General features: G+C 46.0%; 2 protein-coding genes across 4 annotated transcripts in view; one reads left to right on the forward strand and one right to left on the reverse strand.

Moving 5' to 3' along the window:
* Oseg1 (intraflagellar transport protein Oseg1) overlaps positions 1–13,001 on the reverse strand; it is a 55,515-nt gene extending 42,514 nt beyond the window's left edge. The window contains exons 1-5 of one of the 2 annotated variants that reach the window (XM_084578230.1): positions 12,828–13,001; positions 12,272–12,502; positions 9,018–9,094; positions 3,100–3,233; positions 2,477–2,556 (exon numbers count right to left, since the gene is read on the reverse strand). In XM_084578230.1, coding sequence (XP_084434356.1) covers positions 2,477–2,556; positions 3,100–3,233; positions 9,018–9,094; positions 12,272–12,502; positions 12,828–12,886 — 581 coding nt within the window. In that variant the 5' untranslated portion in view covers positions 12,887–13,001. The remainder of the gene's footprint in view (positions 1–2,476; positions 2,557–3,099; positions 3,234–9,017; positions 9,095–12,271; positions 12,503–12,827) is intronic. The other variant, XM_084578231.1, reaches the window with a different exon arrangement.
* A 684-nt stretch (positions 13,002–13,685) lies between these two features.
* The window catches only part of Nuak (Nuak family kinase 1), an 83,705-nt gene continuing 75,218 nt past the window's right edge, over positions 13,686–22,172 (forward strand). For both annotated transcript variants that reach the window (XM_084578238.1, XM_084578237.1), the window contains exon 1: positions 13,686–14,451. In XM_084578238.1, the coding sequence (XP_084434364.1) occupies positions 14,299–14,451 (153 nt within the window). In that variant the 5' untranslated portion in view covers positions 13,686–14,298. The remainder of the gene's footprint in view (positions 14,452–22,172) is intronic.

Raw genomic sequence — 22,172 nt, forward strand, 5'->3', positions numbered from 1 at the left:
GGAGAGAGAAAGGGGTGTGTGGGAGGCATGCGGCATCGTGAATAGAGCGACCGTGAAGGTGAAGAAAGGGTTGAAATTTTTGTGCGGCACGGCAAACGTACGACTCAGAAAGTGGACAATTAAAAATAGAGACATATGAAAGGCAATAAAGAAAAACGGAAACAGCCGAGCTTAAAAACCAATTGAAGCCATGGGAAGACGAAGGCAGTGCACAAACAATTAAGCTACAATTCGGGCGTGCAATCGAACGCGTGTAGAGGTATGACTGTCGATATTTAGAAGTCGACAACTTAGTGAAAGTGTACGTTAATCTAAGGACAAACCTTTTTTTTTTCTTTCAATAAACTAGAATTTCTTGTAACGGATGCCTTTAAATACCCGGAGATGCGTGTTTACTTAAGACATTTATTCTCAATGCGTTATAGCTTGACGGTAACTCAATTGTCCCAGAAAATGTTTTCATTCTAAGCTGTTTTTCTTATTCTGCGTGCTCAAGCAACAGGCAATATGCAAGTGATTCTTACCCCCAGAAAATCGCTCTAGGGATGTTTTGGTGCACATACAAAATGAAAAAGAAAAAGAATAGCTTCGAAAAAAAAAAAAAAAAACGACGCATAGAGGACGCAGATGCTATAGTATGCGCGTAATTCGCTGCCGCTAGACCATTATTATAAAGTCAAAATGTTTAGTTTACTATATGGCGGGATTTTCGATCAGCTTTTAACACGCTGCGAAAGAGAGGTTGTAAGACCGGCACTCGGTTTCTCACCATGAACAAAAGCTGCGCAATAGGCTCGAAGCTAGGTCACAGTTTGCCCAACAATTTGACTCGAGTGGTCTTTCTGGACTCCTGCGCAATTCATATTTTGCAACATTCATGTAGAGTGTTGAAGCTGAAACATTTTATCTGCTTGGAACAGAAAGCTTACACTTGAAGTAATGAAATTTCATGTGCTTTTGCAGCTTCGCTTTTTGTGAAATCAAAGAAACGCGACAACAGTTCCCAAAGGAAAATATAATTAAATTTCTTTAGAAGTATTTCACGTGTAATATCAACCTTGTTATAATTTTCTTAGGGAAACAATTATAGCCTGATTAGTTCTGTAAAGAGTAGTCGCCAAGTCACCCCATTATAGTCCTTTAACTAGTACATTCAATTACTCATATTTCGTACCACACACTCGAAAATAAACACGCATTAGTGTCCAAATTTGAATTCAAACTTATATTAATTACTTGCTTATTAGGTGCTCCTCATTTGTTTCGCATTTTTCCGTTTTCTCTCGGTGCGCGACAAGAACCGCAGTACTTGCCAAGGTGACACGCAATTATAAGTGTTTTTTTTTTATTTGCTCTGTACATCTACCATTGATATGCTATTAAACGTCCACACTCAAGTGCCCACTATAACCGTATTCCTTCGTAAGTGACTGGTTTAATTTTCCTATTTTATTTGAAGCACTGCACTAGCTGTGCTTTACTTTATTTTTTTTTTCATCTGTACAACTGTTTTACCCTTTCGTGAGCGGCACGTAAACAATTGTCCGTGACATATGTATTTGTTAATAGCGAACAAAAAATAAATCCTTGAGTGGCGTATATGTTCATTTATTTTCGCCGGTACCCAGTGCAATGCTTCAATTTATATGGTTAAGAATAAATATATTTTGCTCGCGCACTGTAATTTGTGTAAGCGGTGATTAAGGTGCAGAAAGAACACCAATTAAGGAGATAAATTACAAATTGCTGATGATTTAAGATAAACGTTCAGTCATATATTGATAAGCGCAAGCTGCAAAATATAAGCAGGTGTTCGTAAAAGATTTGCAAAGAGCCCTCATAAAGCTCAATTAAGCATTGATTCTCACGTATACTGTTTTCCTCCGCGTATAATACCGCTCCTTACGGGAAGAACGAATACAAAAGCCCACGCTTCGTTGGAAACAATGCGTACAAATATCTCATCTGACGATTTGTGGCTGTCCGCAGGAATAAAAAACGTTGAAAGAGTTTCAAATAGCGATTCAAACATCGCACGCAGCTCCGAAGGAATACCAAAGCGTGCAAGGTGTCTCCACAGAGATGTAAAGGAATTGCATGGATCAGTTTAAGCCCCTGGAATAAGTAGTCTCTTTATTAAATACTGCACCAATGGCGTAGCGTTGGAAAATAGCTCCAAACAGAACCACACCGCTCATCTGTACCTTCGCTGTCCCCGCAGGGGCTACGCGCCGAGCGCCGAACGTGGCACCCCTGTTGCAGGTCGCGCCCTCTCGCGGAAGTCGGTTCCTGTCATCGCAAAAGCGGCCCGCTCTCCGGCGCCGGTCGTCACACTGCCCAATCTTCTAGAGCACTATAACACTGCTCACTGCGGCCATACTGATTGACTGCCACTAACCTTGCAGTTACTACAGCTAATTCTTCTAACTTCGGGTTCATAATATGATGGGTTTAAATGTACTCCTAAAGTGCTTACCGCACAGGGCTCCAACAGACACCCCATACTGCTGCTTTTGGTCCACCAGGTCTGTCTATCCGCACAACTTCTTCCCCAGACTGCAAAAAGTAGGCAAATTCAGTACCGTAGATTTCACCTAACCTTCTTCAGCAAGTAGTGAAGGAATAATACATAACAGACATCCATTAAATTGTCTTTTTTCTGAATATACATAAAGGGCTTTTCCCTTAAAGCTTCACCATTTTAGCTTGATATTATGGTCAGATACGACTCAAGAAATAAAGTTGTCTTTGTCCCTCAAATGAACCCCCTGCAGCCAAAGGCATCGACCCATTTTCCTGCTGTCATAAAAAATCCCCTCACAGCGCTGCTAGTATAATCAAGCAGGGTGTGGGAGATGAAAGGGCTTAATCCGATTAACTGCAGTGCAATGAAAATCCGCTCACATCATTGGCTGAAGGGCCTCCATTAAGGGGCATATGCCGATTTTTTTTATTACTCGGCTTATGGTACAATTCTAGTACTAGGACTAAGCCCTCTAACTTTCTTTGCCAGGACCATATCAGCTTCAATAATGATCGCTGACGAAATTTCGTCCAATGGGGCTAGTAAGACTTAAAGTCAAAAGAGAGGATCCATACCCTTCCACGAATAGTTACTGTGCCAGTGGCCAGTCCCAGGGCCAGGTACTGGCCATCAGGGTTCCAGCTCGCACTGGTCACCCTCCCGCTAGTGCGGTGCTTGGACACTGATTTCTGTTCCGAGGACCACAGACCTGTAAAGCATGGAAGAATCGAGCAGAACGGCCGCTTTTCGGTGGAGGCGAAAAGCAAGGGGTCTGTGTGCTGTGCGATGTCAGTGCACGTTAAAGAACCCCAAGTGGTCAAAATTTCCGGAGTTCTCCACTATGGCGTCTCTCATAGCCTGAGTCGCTTTCAGACGTTAAAATCCCACAAACCAACCAAACCAACCAACCACTATTACTGTCAAATATAGACTCAACATACTAAATTTCATTACACAAGGTACTAATTACAACCTCTTCCGATGACACTGGAAAGACACAGTGGTTTTTTATTATACTGCTGGAACTTTTGCATTAACTTAATGTTCCACCCAATATGCAGGTTCTAAATCAGTGTTTTCTTGCGCTAAATAGAAAGGCATATAAAAAAGATCCACAAAAAAAGGTGACAAAAAAGCAAAAGCTGTATGGATGCTATATTGCTACAGCAGATGTTTCTATACTGAGGGTTGATGTTTGGTGTCTCAACATTACTGCTTCTTTTTAATTAATACTCCCATCTCGTTTTCCAAACAGAATACATTAAAAAGGTTGTTTTCCTCGCTGCAGTGAACATAACCATCACTGCCAAAGAGAATATCCACTACTCTTCATTAGAAAGGCCTCATCTATCTACATTTTGTCCCCGTAAAGGCTATTTGTATGCTCTGAAATAGTGTAATGAATTACGAATATATTTACACAAAATACTCTAAGAAGAGTTTTTAGTAGTTTAGCTCAGCTAGGCCAAGATACACATAGCGAAAGCTATGGTTTGGTTTGGTTTTTCTTGTGTATGTACTATGTATATACATGCTGATGCATTATCTCATCCATACTGACCTGAACGTTAACCCCCGGACCCTTACTGCAGGACTGGTTGTTTTGCCAGTTCATTAAATGTTGGATCTGCAAAAAGGAGATTCTAGGAGAAGTCAACCGTTTGGCAACATTGTTCAAAACTGGCAAGCCTGGCAAGCCTAGCGGTAACGGCTGATACAAATACCCAAGGCTGACACTGTATATCGTCACCTTCTGTAGAGTTACATACAATCACATACTCACCGGTGTCAAGTCCTCGTGCCATAGTCTATTGCGCACACTACATGTCATCTGACTAGTTGTCCACAAATTCTTCCTCAACACATACGTAGCAAAGGCACTGGCAGACAGCTGTATGGTGTGGTCAGTTAACTGCTGGGTATCCGTATCTTCACCCTGTGCAGTTTCACCTACTGACATTTCGATGGTGACATGCCGTAGCTATCGTTCAGTGGCTTGGCGGCGTCTCTTCGTGAGACGTTTTTCTCCTTTTTCAGGCGTCTCGGCCCCCTGCTTAGCCTTTGCTGTCAGCCGGCCGTGTACCATGCTACGGCTTTGGTACCGGAAGACTAAATTTACCGCAGCCTGTACTGCTGCAGTGCAGCGGTGGCGTAGCGGTAGAACATCCGCCTCGCATGCAAGAGGACCGGGGTTCAAATCCCGGTGCCGCGCAATTCTCCACTGGATGAAAAAAAAAAAGAAAATCCGCGTGTCGATGGAATTACATACACAGGTTTGGGGTGCGACCTTATGCCGGTGAACACCTCCGGCAACGCACTCCCTCACCAGAACAGGAGTTGGCCACCCTGGTGCAGTAATTGGCCGCAACCTCCTATGATAAGCTCCATAAAACCCCGGCCCTCAGTCACCAGCGGCTGCGGAACAACTGACCATGGCGACGGTCAGACCTGTGACGCAGCAGGGGGTGCTAAGAAAGCCTGGCTCCGCTGGACAGGCCGCCATTGGAAACTGACCCTGGCAACGTTTAATGCTAGAACCCTAGCTAGTGAAGCTAGTTTAGCAGTGCTGTTAGAGGAACTAGAGGGCATGAAATGGGATGTCATAGGGCTTAATGAGGTTAGGAGGCTGAATGAGGCATATACTGTACTGAAGGATGGGCATGTACTGTGTTATCGAGGTTTACCAGAGAGGCGACAACTAGGAGTAGGTTTCCTTGTCAATAAGCATATAGCGGGTAATATAGATGAATTCTATAGTATTAATGAGAGGGTTGCAGGCATCGTAATTAGGCCTAATAAGCGGTATAAACTGAAGGTTGTACAGGCCTATGCACCTACATGTAGTTATGATGACCAGGCAGTTGAAAGCTTCTATGAAGATGTAGAATCGGCAATGCGAAAAGTAAAGACGCAGTATACTGTTCTAATGGGCGACTTCAATGCCAAGGTAGGGAAAAAACAGGCAGGAGACAAGGCAGTAGGTGCCTATGGCATTGGTTCCAGGAATAGCAGGGGGGAGTTACTAGTTGAGTTTGCAGAGCGCAATAACTTGCGAATCATGAATACCTTCTTCAACAAACGGAGGAACCGGAAATGGACATGGAAAAGTCCTAACGGAGAGACTAAAAATGAAATCGACTTCAACCCCCGCCATTATGCAGGATGTAGAGGTAATCGGGAAAGTGCGAAGCAGTGACCACAGGATGGTGAGGTCCCGAATTAGCCTAAATTTGAAGAAGGAACGCAACAGATTAGTAACAAAGAAACCCATCAACGAATTAGCGGTGAGGGGGAGGGCAGAAGAGTTCAGGATCTCGCTACGGAATAGGTATTCAGCTCAGCTCTAACTGAGGATGGCGACATTACCCTAGAGGCAAGGAACAATAATTTCAGAGATATCATTACTGAGTGCGCGGTAGAAGTAGGCGGTAGGATAGTTAGAGAGGATACCGGTAAGCTGTCTAAGGAGACGAAAGATTTGATTAAGAAACGCCAGAGTATGAAAGCTTCCAATTCAACAGACCAGATCGAATTGGCCGAGTTATCAAAGCTAATCAATAAGCGCAAGGTGGCCGATATAAGGAAGTATAACATGGAGAAAATTGAGTATGCTGTAAAGAACGGGGGAAGCCTTAAAGCGGTAAAGAAGAAATTGGGCATAGGCAAAAACCAGATGTATGCGATAAGGGACAAGGCGGGCAACGTCATCACTAATAAGGAAAAGATAGTCAAAGTAGCCGAGGAGTTCTAAACAGATCTCTACAGTAGCCAAAGTAGTCAGGATCGTAATGAGATTGGCGATAGGGAAAAACAGTCAGACATTCCACCAGTGACGAAGGACGAGGTCAAGAAAGCACTAGAAACTATGAAAAGGGGGAAATCAGCTGGAGAGGATAAGATAACTAAAGATTTGCTGAAGGACGGGGGCGATATCGTGCTAGAAAAACTGGCCACCCTGTATACGCAGTGCCTGGTGTCATCGACGGTACCGGAACCATGGAAGAATGCAAACATTATCCTCATTCACAAGAAAGGGGACTCTAAGGACCTTAAAAATTATAGACCAATCAGCTTACTGTCTGTTACGTATAAGGTATTTACTAAGATAATCGCTAATAGAATCAGGACAACCTTAGACTGCAATCAAGCAAAGGATCAAGCAGGGTTTCGGAAACGGTACTCCACTATCGATCATATCCATACCATCAATCAGGTGATAGAAAAATGCTCAGAATAATACCATCAATCAGGTGATAGAAAAATGCTCGGAATATAACCAGCCCTTATACATAGCATTCATTGATTACGAAAAAGCATTTGACTCAGTTGAAACCTCGGCGGTGATGCAGGCATTGCGAAATCAGGGGGTAGACGAGCCGTATGTGAAAGTGCTGGAAGATATATATAGTGGCTGCACAGCAACCATACTTCTGCATAAAGAAAGTAACAAAATTCCCATAAAGAAAGGTGTTAGGCAAGGAGACACAATCTCCCCAGTACTATTCACAGCTTGTTTAGAGGAAGTATTCAGAGACTTGGAATGGGAGCAGTTAGGGATAAGGGTAGATGGAGAATACCTCAGTAATCTGCGATTTGCTGATGACATTGCCTTGCTAAGCAACTCGGGGGATGAACTGCAAATAATGATTGATGACCTAGACAGGAAAAGTGGAAAGGTAGGCTTGAAAATCAATATGCAGAAGACTAAGGTAATGTTCAACAGCCTCGGGAAGGAACAGCAGTTTACATTAGGAAGCGAAATACTGGAAGTAGTAGGCGAATATGTCTACTTAGGACAGGTAGTAACCGCAGATCCGGACCATGAAAAGGAAATAACAAGAAGAATAAGATGGGGATGGAGTGCATTTGGCAAGCACTCGCAGATTATGACTAGCAGCTTACCGGTATCGCTCAAGAGGAAAGTATACAACAGTTGCATCTTGCCTGTACTCACCTATGGGTCTGAAACGTGGAGGTTAACCAAGAGAGTTCTACTAAAGTTGAGGACAACCCAGAGGGCTATGGAACGAAAAATGGTAGGGGTAACATTAAGAGATAAAAAGCGTGCAGAGTGGGTCAGAGAAATAACTGAAGTTACCGACATTCTAGTAGAAATTGAGAAGAAGAAATGGACATGGGCAGGACATGTAGTGCGAAGAGAGGATAACCGATGGTCGCTGAGGGTAACAAACTGGATTCCAAGGGAAGGAAAGCGTAGCAGGGGGCGGCAGAAAGTTAGGTGGGCAGATGAGATTAAGAAGTTCGCAGGGGTCAAGTGGATGCAGCTAGCACAGAACCGGGTTAAGTGGAGAAATATGGGAGAGGCCTTCGCCCTGCAGTGGGTATAATCAGGCTGATGATGATGATGATGATGATGTACTGCTGCAGTGACAAGCACGGCCGCTCTCCTTCTTCCATGGTGCACGAATTAGAAGCGAACGCATCGCCCCGGCTTATATCCCAGCTATGCGGCCCGACTTGGTGCGTGCGCAGTGACGCGCTTAGCGAAGTGTACGACGTCATGCACGGCAAACTCGGTGCAGAGGCTGCAGCAGAGCGATAGCGCGCGGCGCACACCTGTGGCTCTGGCGCAACTGGTCACCAAGGTAACCATGCGCAGTAATGGCGTACCTTTCGCTACATAAGTTGGAACCACTGTTGCCATCTATTGGCAAAGTATCCACCATTCATCTAACAATTTGTCTAGTGCACTATCTTGGAGCAGCCATTTTTTGGTGGAAGCAAAAAGCAAGGCACCCGTGTGCTGTGCGATGTCAGCACAAGTTTAAGAACCCCAGGTGGTTGAAATTTCCGGAGTCCTCCACTACGGCGCCTCTCATAGCTTCAGTCGCTTTGGGTTGTTAAACCCCATAAATACGAAATCAAGCCAATAGCTGTTAAAAGTCACAAGTCGTTGTGTCAGCAACTTAGTAGTATAGTTCTACTTCCTATGAATGTCCATCCTATCCTTTTAGAAGCTAGTGAACAAACAGAATAATTAGGCACTCCATTGAAGCTCATCACACTGAAGTCCTGCCATAACTGTCAGAATCTACTAAGTCTTCCAAGCATACATGGAAACACAATGCCAGATAGGAATTATTTTTCTCTGTCAATTTCAATTCAGTATAAGAACAAATATGTATGGTTTGACATCATCTAACTTTGTGAAATAGATGAATAAAAAGAATATGCATCCAATAGCATTCAAGGGCATACATTTCTGTCAGTTCAAATGTCTGCTTACCTACCTACAAATGTGACAATGCATTCCTAAAGCCACAACAGGAATTGGCAGATTATGGTTGCCAAACTGGAATTTATAAAACAGCTCCCACTAATAAAAAACTACTACAGAAGTTGAAAAAAATCTAACACAAAGTGCAAATGTTTCAAGGCTACAAATCTAGGGCATAACAGGCAACAAAAGGATTGTTCACTCAATGTGCGTAACTGTCATTGGCAAGCCTGAGCAAATATGGTAAGCACTTACCAAAATCGGAGCAAGAGCAGCTCACAAGTGTGTGGGTGAGTGGATTGTAGGTCAGGCACTGGATGGAGTCATGGTGCCTGTAGAAGGAGAAACAACAAAAGAAAGAACGCATGTCCATCAAACAACTTAGCCTTGAACCCCAGCAAAGGTTATGACCCTCAAAAGAAAAGATTTGACAAAGTGTTTTCTGGCTGGGAAACGAATTTAATTTAAGTTAGGAAAGAATGCCATCAAAATGAAGCATTAAAGGCACAATGCTTCACCAGGTATGACTGTTGGAGCTTGCTTTTTTTTAGCTCTTGTTCACTCATTCACAGGGGTCCATAACTGTATTTGTGTTATGGTATAAGTGATGAGCACAGTAAATTTGTGCCTCGGCTAGCCGCTTGAACTACACTCATATGATGGCCACTTCTGACCGTGAGCTTATCGGCCCATGCAGCAAAGAAGTTGAGTGCAAAACAGATTTTTAAAGCTGTATTCCACTATCCTCAAACGCTATTAAATAAAAATAAAAAATGACACTCTGGCATCTGCAAGTAAGAAACTGCATTAACGCACTAGTTTAATATTCTAACACGCACTAGTTTAATATTCTAAATCTAAAGGCTTGAGTGGCTGTTGTGAACAAGTGTAGTAGAAATGAGGGGCTTGTTAAGGGATGTATGCAAAGACACTGAACAGCTAGCACCAAGGAAATCATGTGGCATTTTATTCCTTTTTGGTGTCAATAAATGTGAAAAATTATCCAATTATCTAGATAATTTATTCAAATGTAGAAGAGAAACAACCCCATGCCATTAGTGGAAGTTCTTCTACCTTAGCACCAGTTATCTCAATGATTACACTATTACTTTACATTGACAAGCACACATACACACAAAAAAAATTCCCTATGCTTCCTTTGGTGCCAGCGGCTCTTGGCTTTTTTGTATGCTGTAAACAGGTCTGGTATTTTTAGAATACTGTTGTGGGACTGGTTTGTCCCTGCATTCTATTGGGGAATCTACAGTGCCAGCTGCCGAACTTTAACTACTAAGCAAATTTCATTGCCACTTCCACAGGAAAAGGTGTCAACTGATCATCACAGGTGGCACCTGCCAACAATGGAAGGTGGTAAAGTGGAAAGAAAATATCCATTGTTATATATTTTTTTGGTGGGTAAGAAAAGCAGAAGGAAGGAGAGAGGGTGGGCAGCAATAGATGGCCTACCAGTTTGGGAGGTTATGGCTAAAGTGGAAGATTGGGCAACCAGAAAGTGACTTGCCACGAAAGAACCCAGATGGTGGTTACTGTGGAAGGAGGAGATCATGACAAGGGTGGAGGAATGCACAACCTAAGGCTGATTCCATGGCGCAGTGCAGGGCTATAGACTCCGTGTGCACCTAACTAAGGAGAAACGTGCGTACCCTGGTGGTGGCAAATACATCCAGAGTGGGTGAGTGGCCGACTTTATGCACAAATGACAGCGAGTCTTGGGGTTTGTCATGGAACTTCTTGCCTATGAGCCCTAAAAAGAGTAACGCTAACTGTAGTGTTGTTAACTGCAACAGCGCTTATTAGATTTTGCTGGGAACCAAGGAAATGAAGGCAAGAATGGCAAAAACATTGAATTCAACCCATTTGATCATCGTCAAGAGTAAGCTCTTGTTACATTCTCTCTGTGTAATTTTTATCACAAATGCGTTTTTTTGTTGTCTTAAAATGACTGTAAAAGGTTGCTGTCTTGTTACATGCACTCTTTGTAGTGAAACAAGTCAGTATGATAACCTGTTTATAACACCCTGCACAGCATTCTTGACTGTTTAGTTTCAACGACCGCACTACTGAGCCAATGTAGAGGAAATGAAGTGACAGTATGCTCTCCATGTGAAGCTTGTGGGATTCGGGGACACAGTAGCTGATAGAGTGCCAATTAAGGATATGTACCAATGCAGAGAAAAGTAAACGGGGCACGCTATTTCCTTCTAAAATTTTTCGCGCATTCTATAATAAAATGTGGCAGTCATGATATGTGCAAACTGGTAGCGGACGCCAGTGCGCTTTCACTTGGACAAGTAATGTTTCATTATCTTCAAATACAAAAGGCATTACTGTAATTTGAATGAAAAGACGTGTTCCGTTGACTTATATCCGCACCTGTACATACTTTATCAAAGTCTTCTTGAAAGTACATGTCAACTGTGTATGAGCAGCGGCCTACATGAGTACATGGTGAAACAAGAAAAATTGTTAGGAACGTTTTGCTTCTATGGATCACTCTCCCGTCCAGTTCCGGCTGCCAGTGATTACCATGGGCATATTTTTTTATTGCAGTATTTCAAAAATACATTTCCTTTTAATTTACATTTAATACTTTTGCAATGTGTTCTAGCCTGTACTCGTCCTTTTTTCACAAAGGAACATCATCACAGGTGCACTGTGAAATTATACAAGTGCTTTTAAAACTCTTCTTTACATGCATTCCAACAGGTCATATTCAAGACACGTAAGTACCACTGGTGGCGCTGAATGCAGCACCAATGATGGCAGCATCTGGCGGATGCACGGGGCCTATACGGCTAACCTAAAGGTATAACACCTTTCACTGATAAATGCGCCAAGCCAGCAAGCCCAGCTTTACTAATTTTGTTTTTATTTTCATGGGCCACCCGTCAATGCAATGCATACAACTTCTTTACTCTTCTTATTTGATACTTTTGTACCTCACCCCTGTGGGCACAGCATTATTTCACTCGTTTACTCATGAACAAGGCAGCCGACTGAGCCCTTTACCTGATTATAACCTTTCTGCCATCCCTTTCTGCATTATTACATATATTCTTTAATATGCAATACTTAATAGTGCATCCATATAATCAGGGCTCTAAATCCTGTATCGCTTAACTGGTAACGTGTTTTCTTTTTTTTTCTTTTTTTTTTTTTAAGTTCCAAAAGGTATAAAACTTTTCCATGAATTGAGTCTTTCTTTACTGTAACTTTGATAGTGACACATGCGATAGGGAAAATTTTCGGTTTAAGTGAATAAACTCGTTCTGGTTTGCCAAATCTTATTTACTGAGTTATCCCAAAACACACCTTCTGGGAATTTCATGCTTCATAAAGTCAACCAGCGACCAATTTCGCAAAATGAGAAACTGAGCAGACCGGCAGGGTACAGAAGAAAAATGTTTTCTCCTCCACTCAGTCATTCTAAATGCTGTGAAGGTGAATATTAACAACTGATACGAATTGATAAAATAGAAAGTACATACGAATATTTAAGGATGCCTTCAAGGGTCGACGTCCAGATAATGACCTGCTTGTCAGCACCTCCCGACGCGAAGCGTTTACCATCCCTTGCGTAGGAGACGCAATACACGGTATCCTTGTGACCTTTCAGAGGCTGAACGAGAGCACCGTCTGAAGTGTCATATACCAAGACGCGTGTTCCAGCCGCCACAATAAGTTGGCTGCCATCTGGTTTGAAGGCCAGGTCATAAATGCTGTAAGAATAATTTATAAAATCGTTTTATTATTAAATACTGCGCGCTGCACGATAACAGTGTTTAAGGCCACTGGCAATACGAGTTGTGACCTAAAGGAAACTGTATACACATGAAAATGGTTGATCAAAACAGAGATACGTGCTCATGTTTGCTGCCCACGACAACTCAGAATTCATGTCTTTCAAGTCTTTTAAGAATTAGGCACGTCTAGAAAAATGACAATTCACTGTCGCCTATGACATTGCGTTCCGATTTTCATGTGCGCTATATGCGCGCAGACTGTAGACCGGTGCTGACAGGAATGACGAGCGCCAATTTTTACCATTGCTCGTTGTTTTCACGGTCGTGAACTTTGTCCACCCAAAGCGCAACGGCCCGCATCGTCGAAGACGTCGTGAACACTCGGAGAATTTCTCTCCAAGATAGTTACATTGCAACATAAAACGCGGCTTCAAAACACACGTTTTACCAACTGTCGCCATGGTGACGGCTGTTGATCATGGTGGCGATTGAGACCATCGCCATAAATTACTGAGACCATCACCATAAATTTCTTTACCAAATACACACCTACGTTCATTAACGAAACATTATTTATAATTTTATTTCATAAAAATCGTCAGAGTTTAAGCATAAATAAAACATTAAATACGCATTCCTAACTCACCCATGCAAGTCTTGTTACAGGCTCGAACGAAGCTTTCTTGGCCACAATGAGAAAGGCGAACAGAACAATTGATAAGCAAAAGTAAAACGCCGCCCGCGATTTATTCGCCTTAAGCTTGCTAAACGCGGCTACAAAATCGAAACGAGAATTGCCCCCTCGTTGTTATTTTGTTGTTGTTGTTTTTTTTTTGCGTCATTTAAGTTCCTCGAAACACTGCGCTTAAAGCTGTTACGGTGAGAAAACAAATTCGAATCCAATCACAACCTGCGCACCAGTTCCAACCCAACTCACCGAATCATTTCAACCGGTTTATGACATTGAAAATGTGACACTTGGGGTGAAGCATTATTTTAACACAAAAAAATCATTGTCTTCAATATAAGCGAAAACGGCATTATGAGGCTGTTGTAAAAGGCAGTCAAAGGGGACCGCGTTCACAGTTGTGCGAGCCAAGACGAGCAGCCGACAGGTGCGCGGCTGATCGGTTGGTCGCGCCGGGCAGTGCACCCTTCGCTCAAAGGAGAGCGAGAGACGTAAGATGGAGAGGGCATTTGGTTGGGAGTCACACAGACCACAGACTTTGGAGTTTTGGAGTGCAAGAACGGACAGACGGTGAGGGTGGAGCGATCACTGGGCTAAGTTCGTAACATGAGATCGGGCTGCTAAAATTAGCACCACTTTTCGGCGATGACGTCGCCGTCCGCAGCGTCCCTTCCGCAGCCCAGCGCCGAGGTGGTAGCGGCGGGCACCGCTTATTTCCTCCGTCGCTCGGTGACAGCAGCGTGCTGCCGCGACGGTTGCTCGTCGTCGCTTTCGTGCTGTCGCTACGACCGCCAGAGCGCGAGCACGCGCTCCGCATAATTGAACAGCACCCACCCCCACTGCACATGCTACGTTAACGACCACATGCCACAGCTTTCCACCCGGTGTATGTACTACTACGTCAAGAACTTCGAGGATCTCAACATCGTTCGACCCCGCGTGTCGTCGTCACTGCGACGGCGCTTCTGTGTGTGCGCTTAGGTCAGATGTCGCGCGCTGCCCACCGACGCTGATCGGGATCGAAAAGTGCAGAGCGCGCGAGTGTCCACTCCACAGAGCCGACAGCGAAAGCGAAGCCACGACAATGGTCGTACAGCAGGACGCCGAACCTCCTCCGGCCGAGGAAAAGGTCGAGAAGAAGCACAAGTTGAAACAGCGATTCCAGGTGCTTCGCAAGCTGGGACAGGGCACTTATGGCAAGGTGCAACTGGCCATTAATAGGGCGACAAACCAGGAGGTGAGTCATACACAAGCTGTTCTCTCGTCCGCCAACTGCGGTGGGTTGCTCACGCGTTGATTGCTGTGTTTCCTCTTCGATGAAGCTTTGTTTCACCCGTAATACCACTGCATGGTGTTACGTGTGGCTCGCCTTTCATCTTACCCACAGAAATCGATTCGTCAAAGCGATCATGTCTGGAAAAGCAGACGACACACCTGGAAACAGCTGTTCTGGCGCTAAGCATTTCCCTTATTATAATTCGCTATCGTACCGGTGATTTGTTCCGTTTATTTGGAGAACGTAACAGACGCGCCTTTTGTGCGATTCTCGCCCAGCATGTTCTCCTTGCAGCGTGCGCGCTCGCTTCGGACGAGACCTACGTTACTATTGCGCAAGCCCCATGCGGCAATCGGCGTTCCCGTTTTCACCGTCGATTGCGAGGTGTCAGCGGATCTGTTGGGCGGAAAGCGGTTCGCGGCTGGCCAACCTTGATCTGACGACGACGGCCATCCGCTCCCCGCAAGGATAAATGAGGGGGAATTCATTTGCGTCGTGTCTGGTGCGCGTAGACCGACGGCGACACCAATTTGAAACAATCAAGAGAGGTTGCCGGGCGGTCGCATCCGCGTCAATCATCACTGTAGTGGAGCGGTAGTTCGAAACGACCGATTGTTTCGCTACCGATCGCGGTCGTCGTGGCACTTGACAGTGCTCGGCGAGCCTGCAGCTATCAGAGCGGCACAAGTGAAACCTGAAACCTCCCTGCAGCGAGCGACGTTCCGAGTGGGGACACGTAGTAGCGTGCACCGACGGGCTTTCTTCGATCGCTGGGCGTGAGCGTCGTCGTTTTGGCCGTGACGGGATACCCGGGGGTGTTTCGGCGCCGTAGCGTATACACGTTGTTACCTGCGCGCACGCCTGCGCTCGTTGTGTTGCTCGCTGAAGGTCTTGCGGGCTGGCATAATCGCCTCTGGCCTGTGTGTGCGTTCGTACATAGGTGCATACTTCCGCGAGAGCCCACGGATTCTCCTCGACCTGGCGGTACTTTCGCTTCTCGTCCGTGTTTCGTACTGCCTCGTCGTTCCTGCCGAGCGGATCTGCTATTGCGGGCGCCCACAGCTTTTGAGAGGCCAGCTTGCGCTAAATTCGCTGTTGCGGGCCGTGGCAGAGGCGTATTTAAGGCAAGAAGCACTTTATCCGCATCACAGTTCCTCGTGCATGTTGAAATTTTCAAATACCGTATAATGCAATTCGTTTGAGAGACATTGAAGCTTGAGAATCATCGTTGATGCCGCCAACAGTTGGACCAATCAGCTGTCCAGAGTTCTGTTCTCTTTTGTCACAGTCCCAGAAGCTCATCGGAAACAAGCTCCAGGAGCAATATCTCGGAGACATTGGCCTTTACAACTAGAAAGAGCCCAACGACCACGTAGAAGCACCAGCAGCCCGTTGACTTGCCTCATGCATACATGCTTTCAGGATGACGCGCAGCTTTGTCGTCTGCTTCACGAGTTTCTGTCATTTGCCTCTTGAGTGGGCGCCATTGTCTTCTTCGTTTCTGGCCTTGGCAGTGGCGGCGACGAGCGCGTTTTTTGTCCGAGGTCAGCGGCCATGTCGCGTGATTGTTGTCTCTGTCCTGGGGGCTGCGGAAGACGGGTCGTATCCGCGGGTCGCCGGGCTTCTTTGTGCTTTCAGCAGGTCCGCGCGCTGCGGTCATTTCCCACTTTCATTGTTGCGGAAGACGATGACCAAGCCGCGGTGGCACCTTTCGGGCCCTTGGAGTTTAGCAAACGACCCTATGGGAAGAAAAGAAGACAGGGGGATGGGAGGTCAAAAGATGGAAGACGGCAGTCGTTTGTGCAAGCTTGCTGTGAACGAAGATGAAGGGGGAAGGGAAAATAAAATAAAAACAAACTCTTGGTTTTCCGTGTGCAGAGAACGAGCAAGTACAGCGATAGAGTACCTTTTTTTCTGCACTCGTAAGAGCGTTCCGAGCTTTTGGTAACACAATATGGAAGACCTCTCCCCCTGCTAGTGGCGTCGGCGGATTCTCAAGACGTCACAGCGTGATACCGCGGGCTGTACGTGGCAGATGAAAAAGTATTCACAACGGCTTAATCGGATTATTCAGGAAGAAAGGAGCGAAGTCCGTGTACCTTTCTTGCGCTCCTGTCTTCCTGAATATGCACAATTCAACACGCCATGCTACAAGTATCGCTACTAACCGCAACGTCACGAATACCGGTCGACGCCGTTGACTGAAGCGCCTCCTTAGAGGAGCATCAAAATTCAGATGTTAGCAGACGCCGCTTGCTGCGTGATTCGAACCACGGAAAGTATTCTTCCACCGTCATTATAACTTAGCTGATACGCTTTTCTGAAAACGCGGATGTAGTGAGGGGTAAGGAGTGTCAGAACATGCCGGATGCCGTGCTCGTAGAAAATGCCACTTGCTTGTTGACCTCCCCGAAGTGGCCAAGCTTAGTTTCCCCAACTGGGGTGGGGGGCGCTTCTACGATGTGCCTGATGACGCTCAACGTCGTTTTGCCACGTAAGGAAAATTATCGTCTACCTCAAGAGGAAGGAATAGGCAAAGTAAAGAAAGGTAAACAAGCTGCGGAATGAACGTGCGTTTGGCAGTAATATGGCGCGGAGCAGGCGACGTCGATTATTGCTCGTCTGCTCTCGCTCAGCGAAACCGGACGACATTTTTATAGCAATATGAAACATTTATTTAGGAAAATGGTTTATGGGTTACGGGCGGGGTTGGTCCATTCCGGGACTCCGTTGGCTACAGCCGCTGCCCGAGGTCGCAACCAAGGGCCTTTGTGCCACGAGGTCGTAGCAGTAGAGGGCCACCTACCAATCTGCCCACTTTGGGTTTTCTTTGCGGAGTTTTGTTGACAAGCTCATACCCTGGGGTAAAAGTGCGCATTCTGGCCGCAAAATGTGCAGTCCAGCGGGGCTGTTGTAGGACAGTGCTTGCAAACGCCTGAGTTGACACTCCTGTGATTTGTCCAGTCCTTTTGCGGGTCCCGGAATCATGCCCGGAATGTTTGTCTCGCTAAACGAACGTGTTGGAGTATCTGGAGGTGTGTCGTGAAGGGCTGGGGCGTGGTCGATGTGAAGGGAGTGATGAGGGATGCCTGGACTGCGGCATTTGCATGCTCCGTTTTCCTTTACACCTTGATGTCCAGGTACCCATATTCTTGGTGTGAGGTCTCGTGTCTGGCTTGGGTTGAGATTTTGCTGGCCGAGGCAGGTAACCGGCCTCGCATGTAATTTCTGTTGGCGGTTTGAGAGTCAGAAGGAGACTGCAGCCATGAAATTAGGAGACGCCTGCTTCTGGGAAAGAGAGCCATGGCTAGCCTTGACCGCCTAGTAAAGAGCAGAGACATTACACTGCCAACCAAGATCCGTATAACTCGTGCTATGGTCTTTACAGTTGTGGTGTATGGATGCGAGAGTTGGACTGTGAAGAAGGCTGACCGCCGAAGAATTGACGCGTTTGAATTGTGGTGCTGGCGGAGACTCTCGAGAGTTCCTTGGACGGCCAGAAGATCAAATCAGTCGATACTGTCGACCATAAACCCTGACTGCTCATTGGAGGGTCAAATTCTAAAGTTAAAGCTCAGCTACTTTGGTCATCTGATGAGAAGAGAGGAGTCGCTGGAGAACGATTTGATGTTGGCAAAGGTTGAGGGTCACCGGAGAAGGGGTAGGCAGCGAACGCGATGGTTAGATGGCATCCTCGAGACGCTGCAGACGAAGTTATGCGATGTTCGGAAGATAGTGAGAGACCGGAAAGCGTGGCGTGATATGGCCCATAGGGTCACAAAGAGTCGGACACGACTGAACTGAACGGAATGCTGCATGTGGATTCCTCTTCCGTTTGTGTTACTTCTGAATTTGTAACCTTTAGCTGTGCAACATTTGAATTTGTAACCTTTAGCCTCGCCACCGTGATGGATGATGTTTTGATGCCCTCACAGAAACCTGCAGCATCCACAAAGAAGTCCATCGTCCTGGCTCGTGCTAGGTGTGCTGGGCAGGCTAATGCCGAGCTCTTGATGTACTTGGCGTCCGGTGGTGGTGCCAGAGAGGCTGAAAGGTTGCGTCAGAAGATGACCATCTATGAGCTCGTCGATGGTGTCATGGATGCCAAGTTTAAGCAGCCGGTCGGTGGACGCGATGAGGGGTGTATGCCATGCAAAGTATTATGTCGAAGTGCTTGAGGTCGCTTTTCAATAGTCTGAGGCACGTACGGGGTTATTAACGATAAAGGCTTGGCTTGGTCGTAATGCGCGAGATCATTCTGCCGACGTGACGCTGATGCTTCAGCTCATGGGCAGAGCGCATGCTCGCGGTCTTCGTTCCTGCTGATTTACTTTTTCTCGTGGGGTGGGGAGTATCTTCCATTCTTGCCAACGTTTATTCTTGCGGATGTCTCTTTTCAGTACCATGCGGTTCGCCTTTTCATGCGCATCGGAAAAGGAGCGGTAACTGATGGATGGGCTGGCCAGAATGGAATCGGACACATATTGATTCGGCACATGGAAAAACGGAGCATGATAAACAAAAAAGGAAAGCATGCAAGGGGAAGAAAAGGAACGTCTCACGCTTAAGTTAAAAAACAGAAGAGACTGCTTGTTGTTGCTAGAGGGCGTGCTTGTGTGACAGCCAGAACGTCAGGCACGTGCAGTGTACCAGGGGCCGGGTGAAAGAAAGATGTGGAACGCGCATTCGAGTAAATAAGCAGGGAGAGATGGGTATAGTTTCTCCAGAAACACGCGCCGCGACCGCAGAGGACACGCACAGGCGGCCCTGTTGTCTCACCAGCGTCGCGACAGTACGCCGCCCGCGCGAAAGATTGATTAAACGCAGGCTGCGCGTACTTGTCGGAATAGCCGCTATTCGTTATGGACCGTTGCTCGCGACGCTTCGCTTGCGCGGGGAAATGAGGAGAAAGGATAGGAAAGAAAGTAAATAAACTCTGAGCTGTGCAGTCAGTCAAGCGCTGTCCCGTCATCTGCTGCAGCGCGAGGCGCGCGCCGTCTGCACTACGCGTACGGCGTCGTCTGCTACGGATCTGTGGGCGGCGTCGTCTGCTGCGTGGTGTAGCGCGCGTGCCGTTCTGCTTGCGGCCGACAAGCGGGCGTGAAAAGCCAGAAATAGGCGACGCTGACTTTGTGCCTCGTGTTGCAGGTTTCTTTGTTCTGTTCGCGCCGTTTCGCTTTGATGCTGTACCCGACCTGCGAAAGGGCGAAATCGGGAGCGAAATCTTCCCTGGGCGAGAACAGACTGCGTATAGCACGGACCACAAAGAAGCCAGGGGGTAGTAGATGGGCGGATAGGTTAATGCACCGTCTTTTAACTAACGTCATTTTCTTCAGCTTAGAAGAGCGACAGGAGCGTGTGGAATTTGCCCGTCTACCGCTGTCGTCGAGGGCAATAGCCGACACGGCACTGGGAGTTCTGGAAGTAGTCGCCCTTGCGAACAGGTGTCGAGACACTATGCTAGAAGCGACATGCTGCCCTTCTCGCAGTTTCTCCTTGAAAAGGAGGTAGGAAATAGTGATCTTGTGCATGTGTGCGATGCTGGCATACACACTACCAGATGCTTATTTTGCACTAAAATGCTGGCCAGTCCCCCACCGTGGGTACGTGCCATTCATTCCCCCAGAGGTTACTAGCTATTGGAATATGGAGGAGTGACTCTTTGGAGGCGAAATTCGAAACGGCCGTGTTCTGTGTGCACGTTAGAGAAGTCCATTCCAGCCTATATTAATCCGGAGCGCTGCCCCCCCCTTTTTTTTTTCTTCGCTCATCGCGTGGTAGAGGTGTAGAACAAGAGTGAGACAGTTAATCGCGCTCTTTTTTTTTTTTTTTTAATTGTAGTCACGCCGGAGAGGTAAAAATTGACCCAGGACATTCTCGATGCTTAATATAGCGTTTCATTAGTTTTTTCCTCCTTCTCCTCCTAAGCCGTGGATGGAATCGTATATTCGTGTATTCGTCATATCATATCGCAGATTCTGTCCCTAGTGCATTCTCTTTAAAGGGAACGGATCGGATTATCATGCAGCCACATCAGCAGATATCTTGATGTTTATTTATTTATACAGGTATACCTGCATGCAGCGCCTCAATGACATTAATTATTACAAAAGGAAAGGGAAGGGGGGGGGGGGGGCAACTGCAGGAACACATATACTTTAAATGAATAAAATCCAAACTAAATCAAAACAGCTATGTCCACTTGTAAGAAGAAAATAAAAAACGGAACGTCGATAAATTATTTTGATGACAACGGTCTTGAAGGCGACGTGCTTCAAACATTCGCAACATATCAAATGGCGACAGTTCACTATCATGTCAGGCTCAATGCCACCACCAGGACAAATAACTTAAAACGGAAGATAAGCATCTACGGCAGACTGTGTGATAAAAAGGACTGAAATTTGGAACTAGTTTTGCATTCACCCATGCTCTTTGGAAGCCTATTCCATCGCGGGGAAGTATGGGGGAAAATTAATTATGGTAGACATCAGTTCTACTGCGGATTTTAAAAAACATTTAGCCCGTGATCGCATCGTTTAGATACGAAATGAAGAGGGAAAATGTATGAGTTCTTGTTTATTCATGTGAGACCACAGTAAATAAAAAAAAAAAAAAAGTCGTTCGAATTTCGTAGTTAATCGGCTGCGTGAGCTTTTTCCAACCAAGGTTCTCTTAAGTGATGTTATACTGCTACGGAAGTTATAATTATCAGAAACAAACCTTTCTGTGCGGCTTTGGATTCGTTCGAACTTTCCTATAAGGCTAAAAAGCATTGAGGTTTTTGCTTCCCTTGTTTTATTCCTAATTGCTCAGTATTTTGGGTGACACAGCAGGAACACAAGAAGGAAGCGAACAGCCGCCGACACAAAGAAAAGCGTGGGGGATTTTTGTTCTCTTAATCAGTGTAAAGTAGCCCTCCCTTCTAAGAGGATTTTGGCCACGCTGAAAGAAAAAGAGGAGAAGAAACTTGCATCCTTTGGCAAAAATGCTCTTCTCATCGAAATCAACACCCGTTGGCAAGCAGGCGCGCCCTAACCTGGGAAACCTCAATTTCTCTTCGCGCCAAGCCAGCCTTACTCCCCAAGTTCCATCTCACTTACCTCGCGTCTATGCAAAACAGTGGGGCGCACCGTCTTGAAGTTAACATCGTAAAGGTCGCCTTTTTCCCGCTGCACTCCTTCCTCAACCTCAACAAATAACCTTGCACGCGACCCATTATTTGAAACAGTGAACCCCACAGACTGCGGTCCTGAAATATTTATCTTTTAGCTTTCGCCTCCTCGGCCATCGATACGCATGTCAGGCCACAGGGTGTTTAACAGGTGTCCTATATATACGCCTTGTGCCAAAGTACCCATGTCAACTTACCTTCTCATGGGTTGAATACCTCGTTCAGGCACGGTAACGCCAGAAAGAGCGCATACACTCAATCTATACCTGTCCTCGGGCCCCATACCTGGCCTGCACGAATCCTTTGTGCACGCTCCTTCACAACACTGGCCTCCCTTCAGCGATCACACTGCAAAATGCAACTAAGCATACATAACCATCGCCCTGTACTACCTGTCCGAGCTACCTTTGCTTCTACATATGCCCAGTCCATTTTCCTTACCCACCTTCATGGAATTCCATTAGTTGACCTAGTCGGATGATCATGTGATCCAAGTGGAGCAATCTCG

Source organism: Amblyomma maculatum, chromosome 9, assembly GCF_055883805.1.
Source record: "Amblyomma maculatum isolate TAMU_Amacu chromosome 9, ASM5588380v1, whole genome shotgun sequence".
NCBI classification, from domain to species: domain Eukaryota; kingdom Metazoa; phylum Arthropoda; class Arachnida; order Ixodida; family Ixodidae; genus Amblyomma; species Amblyomma maculatum.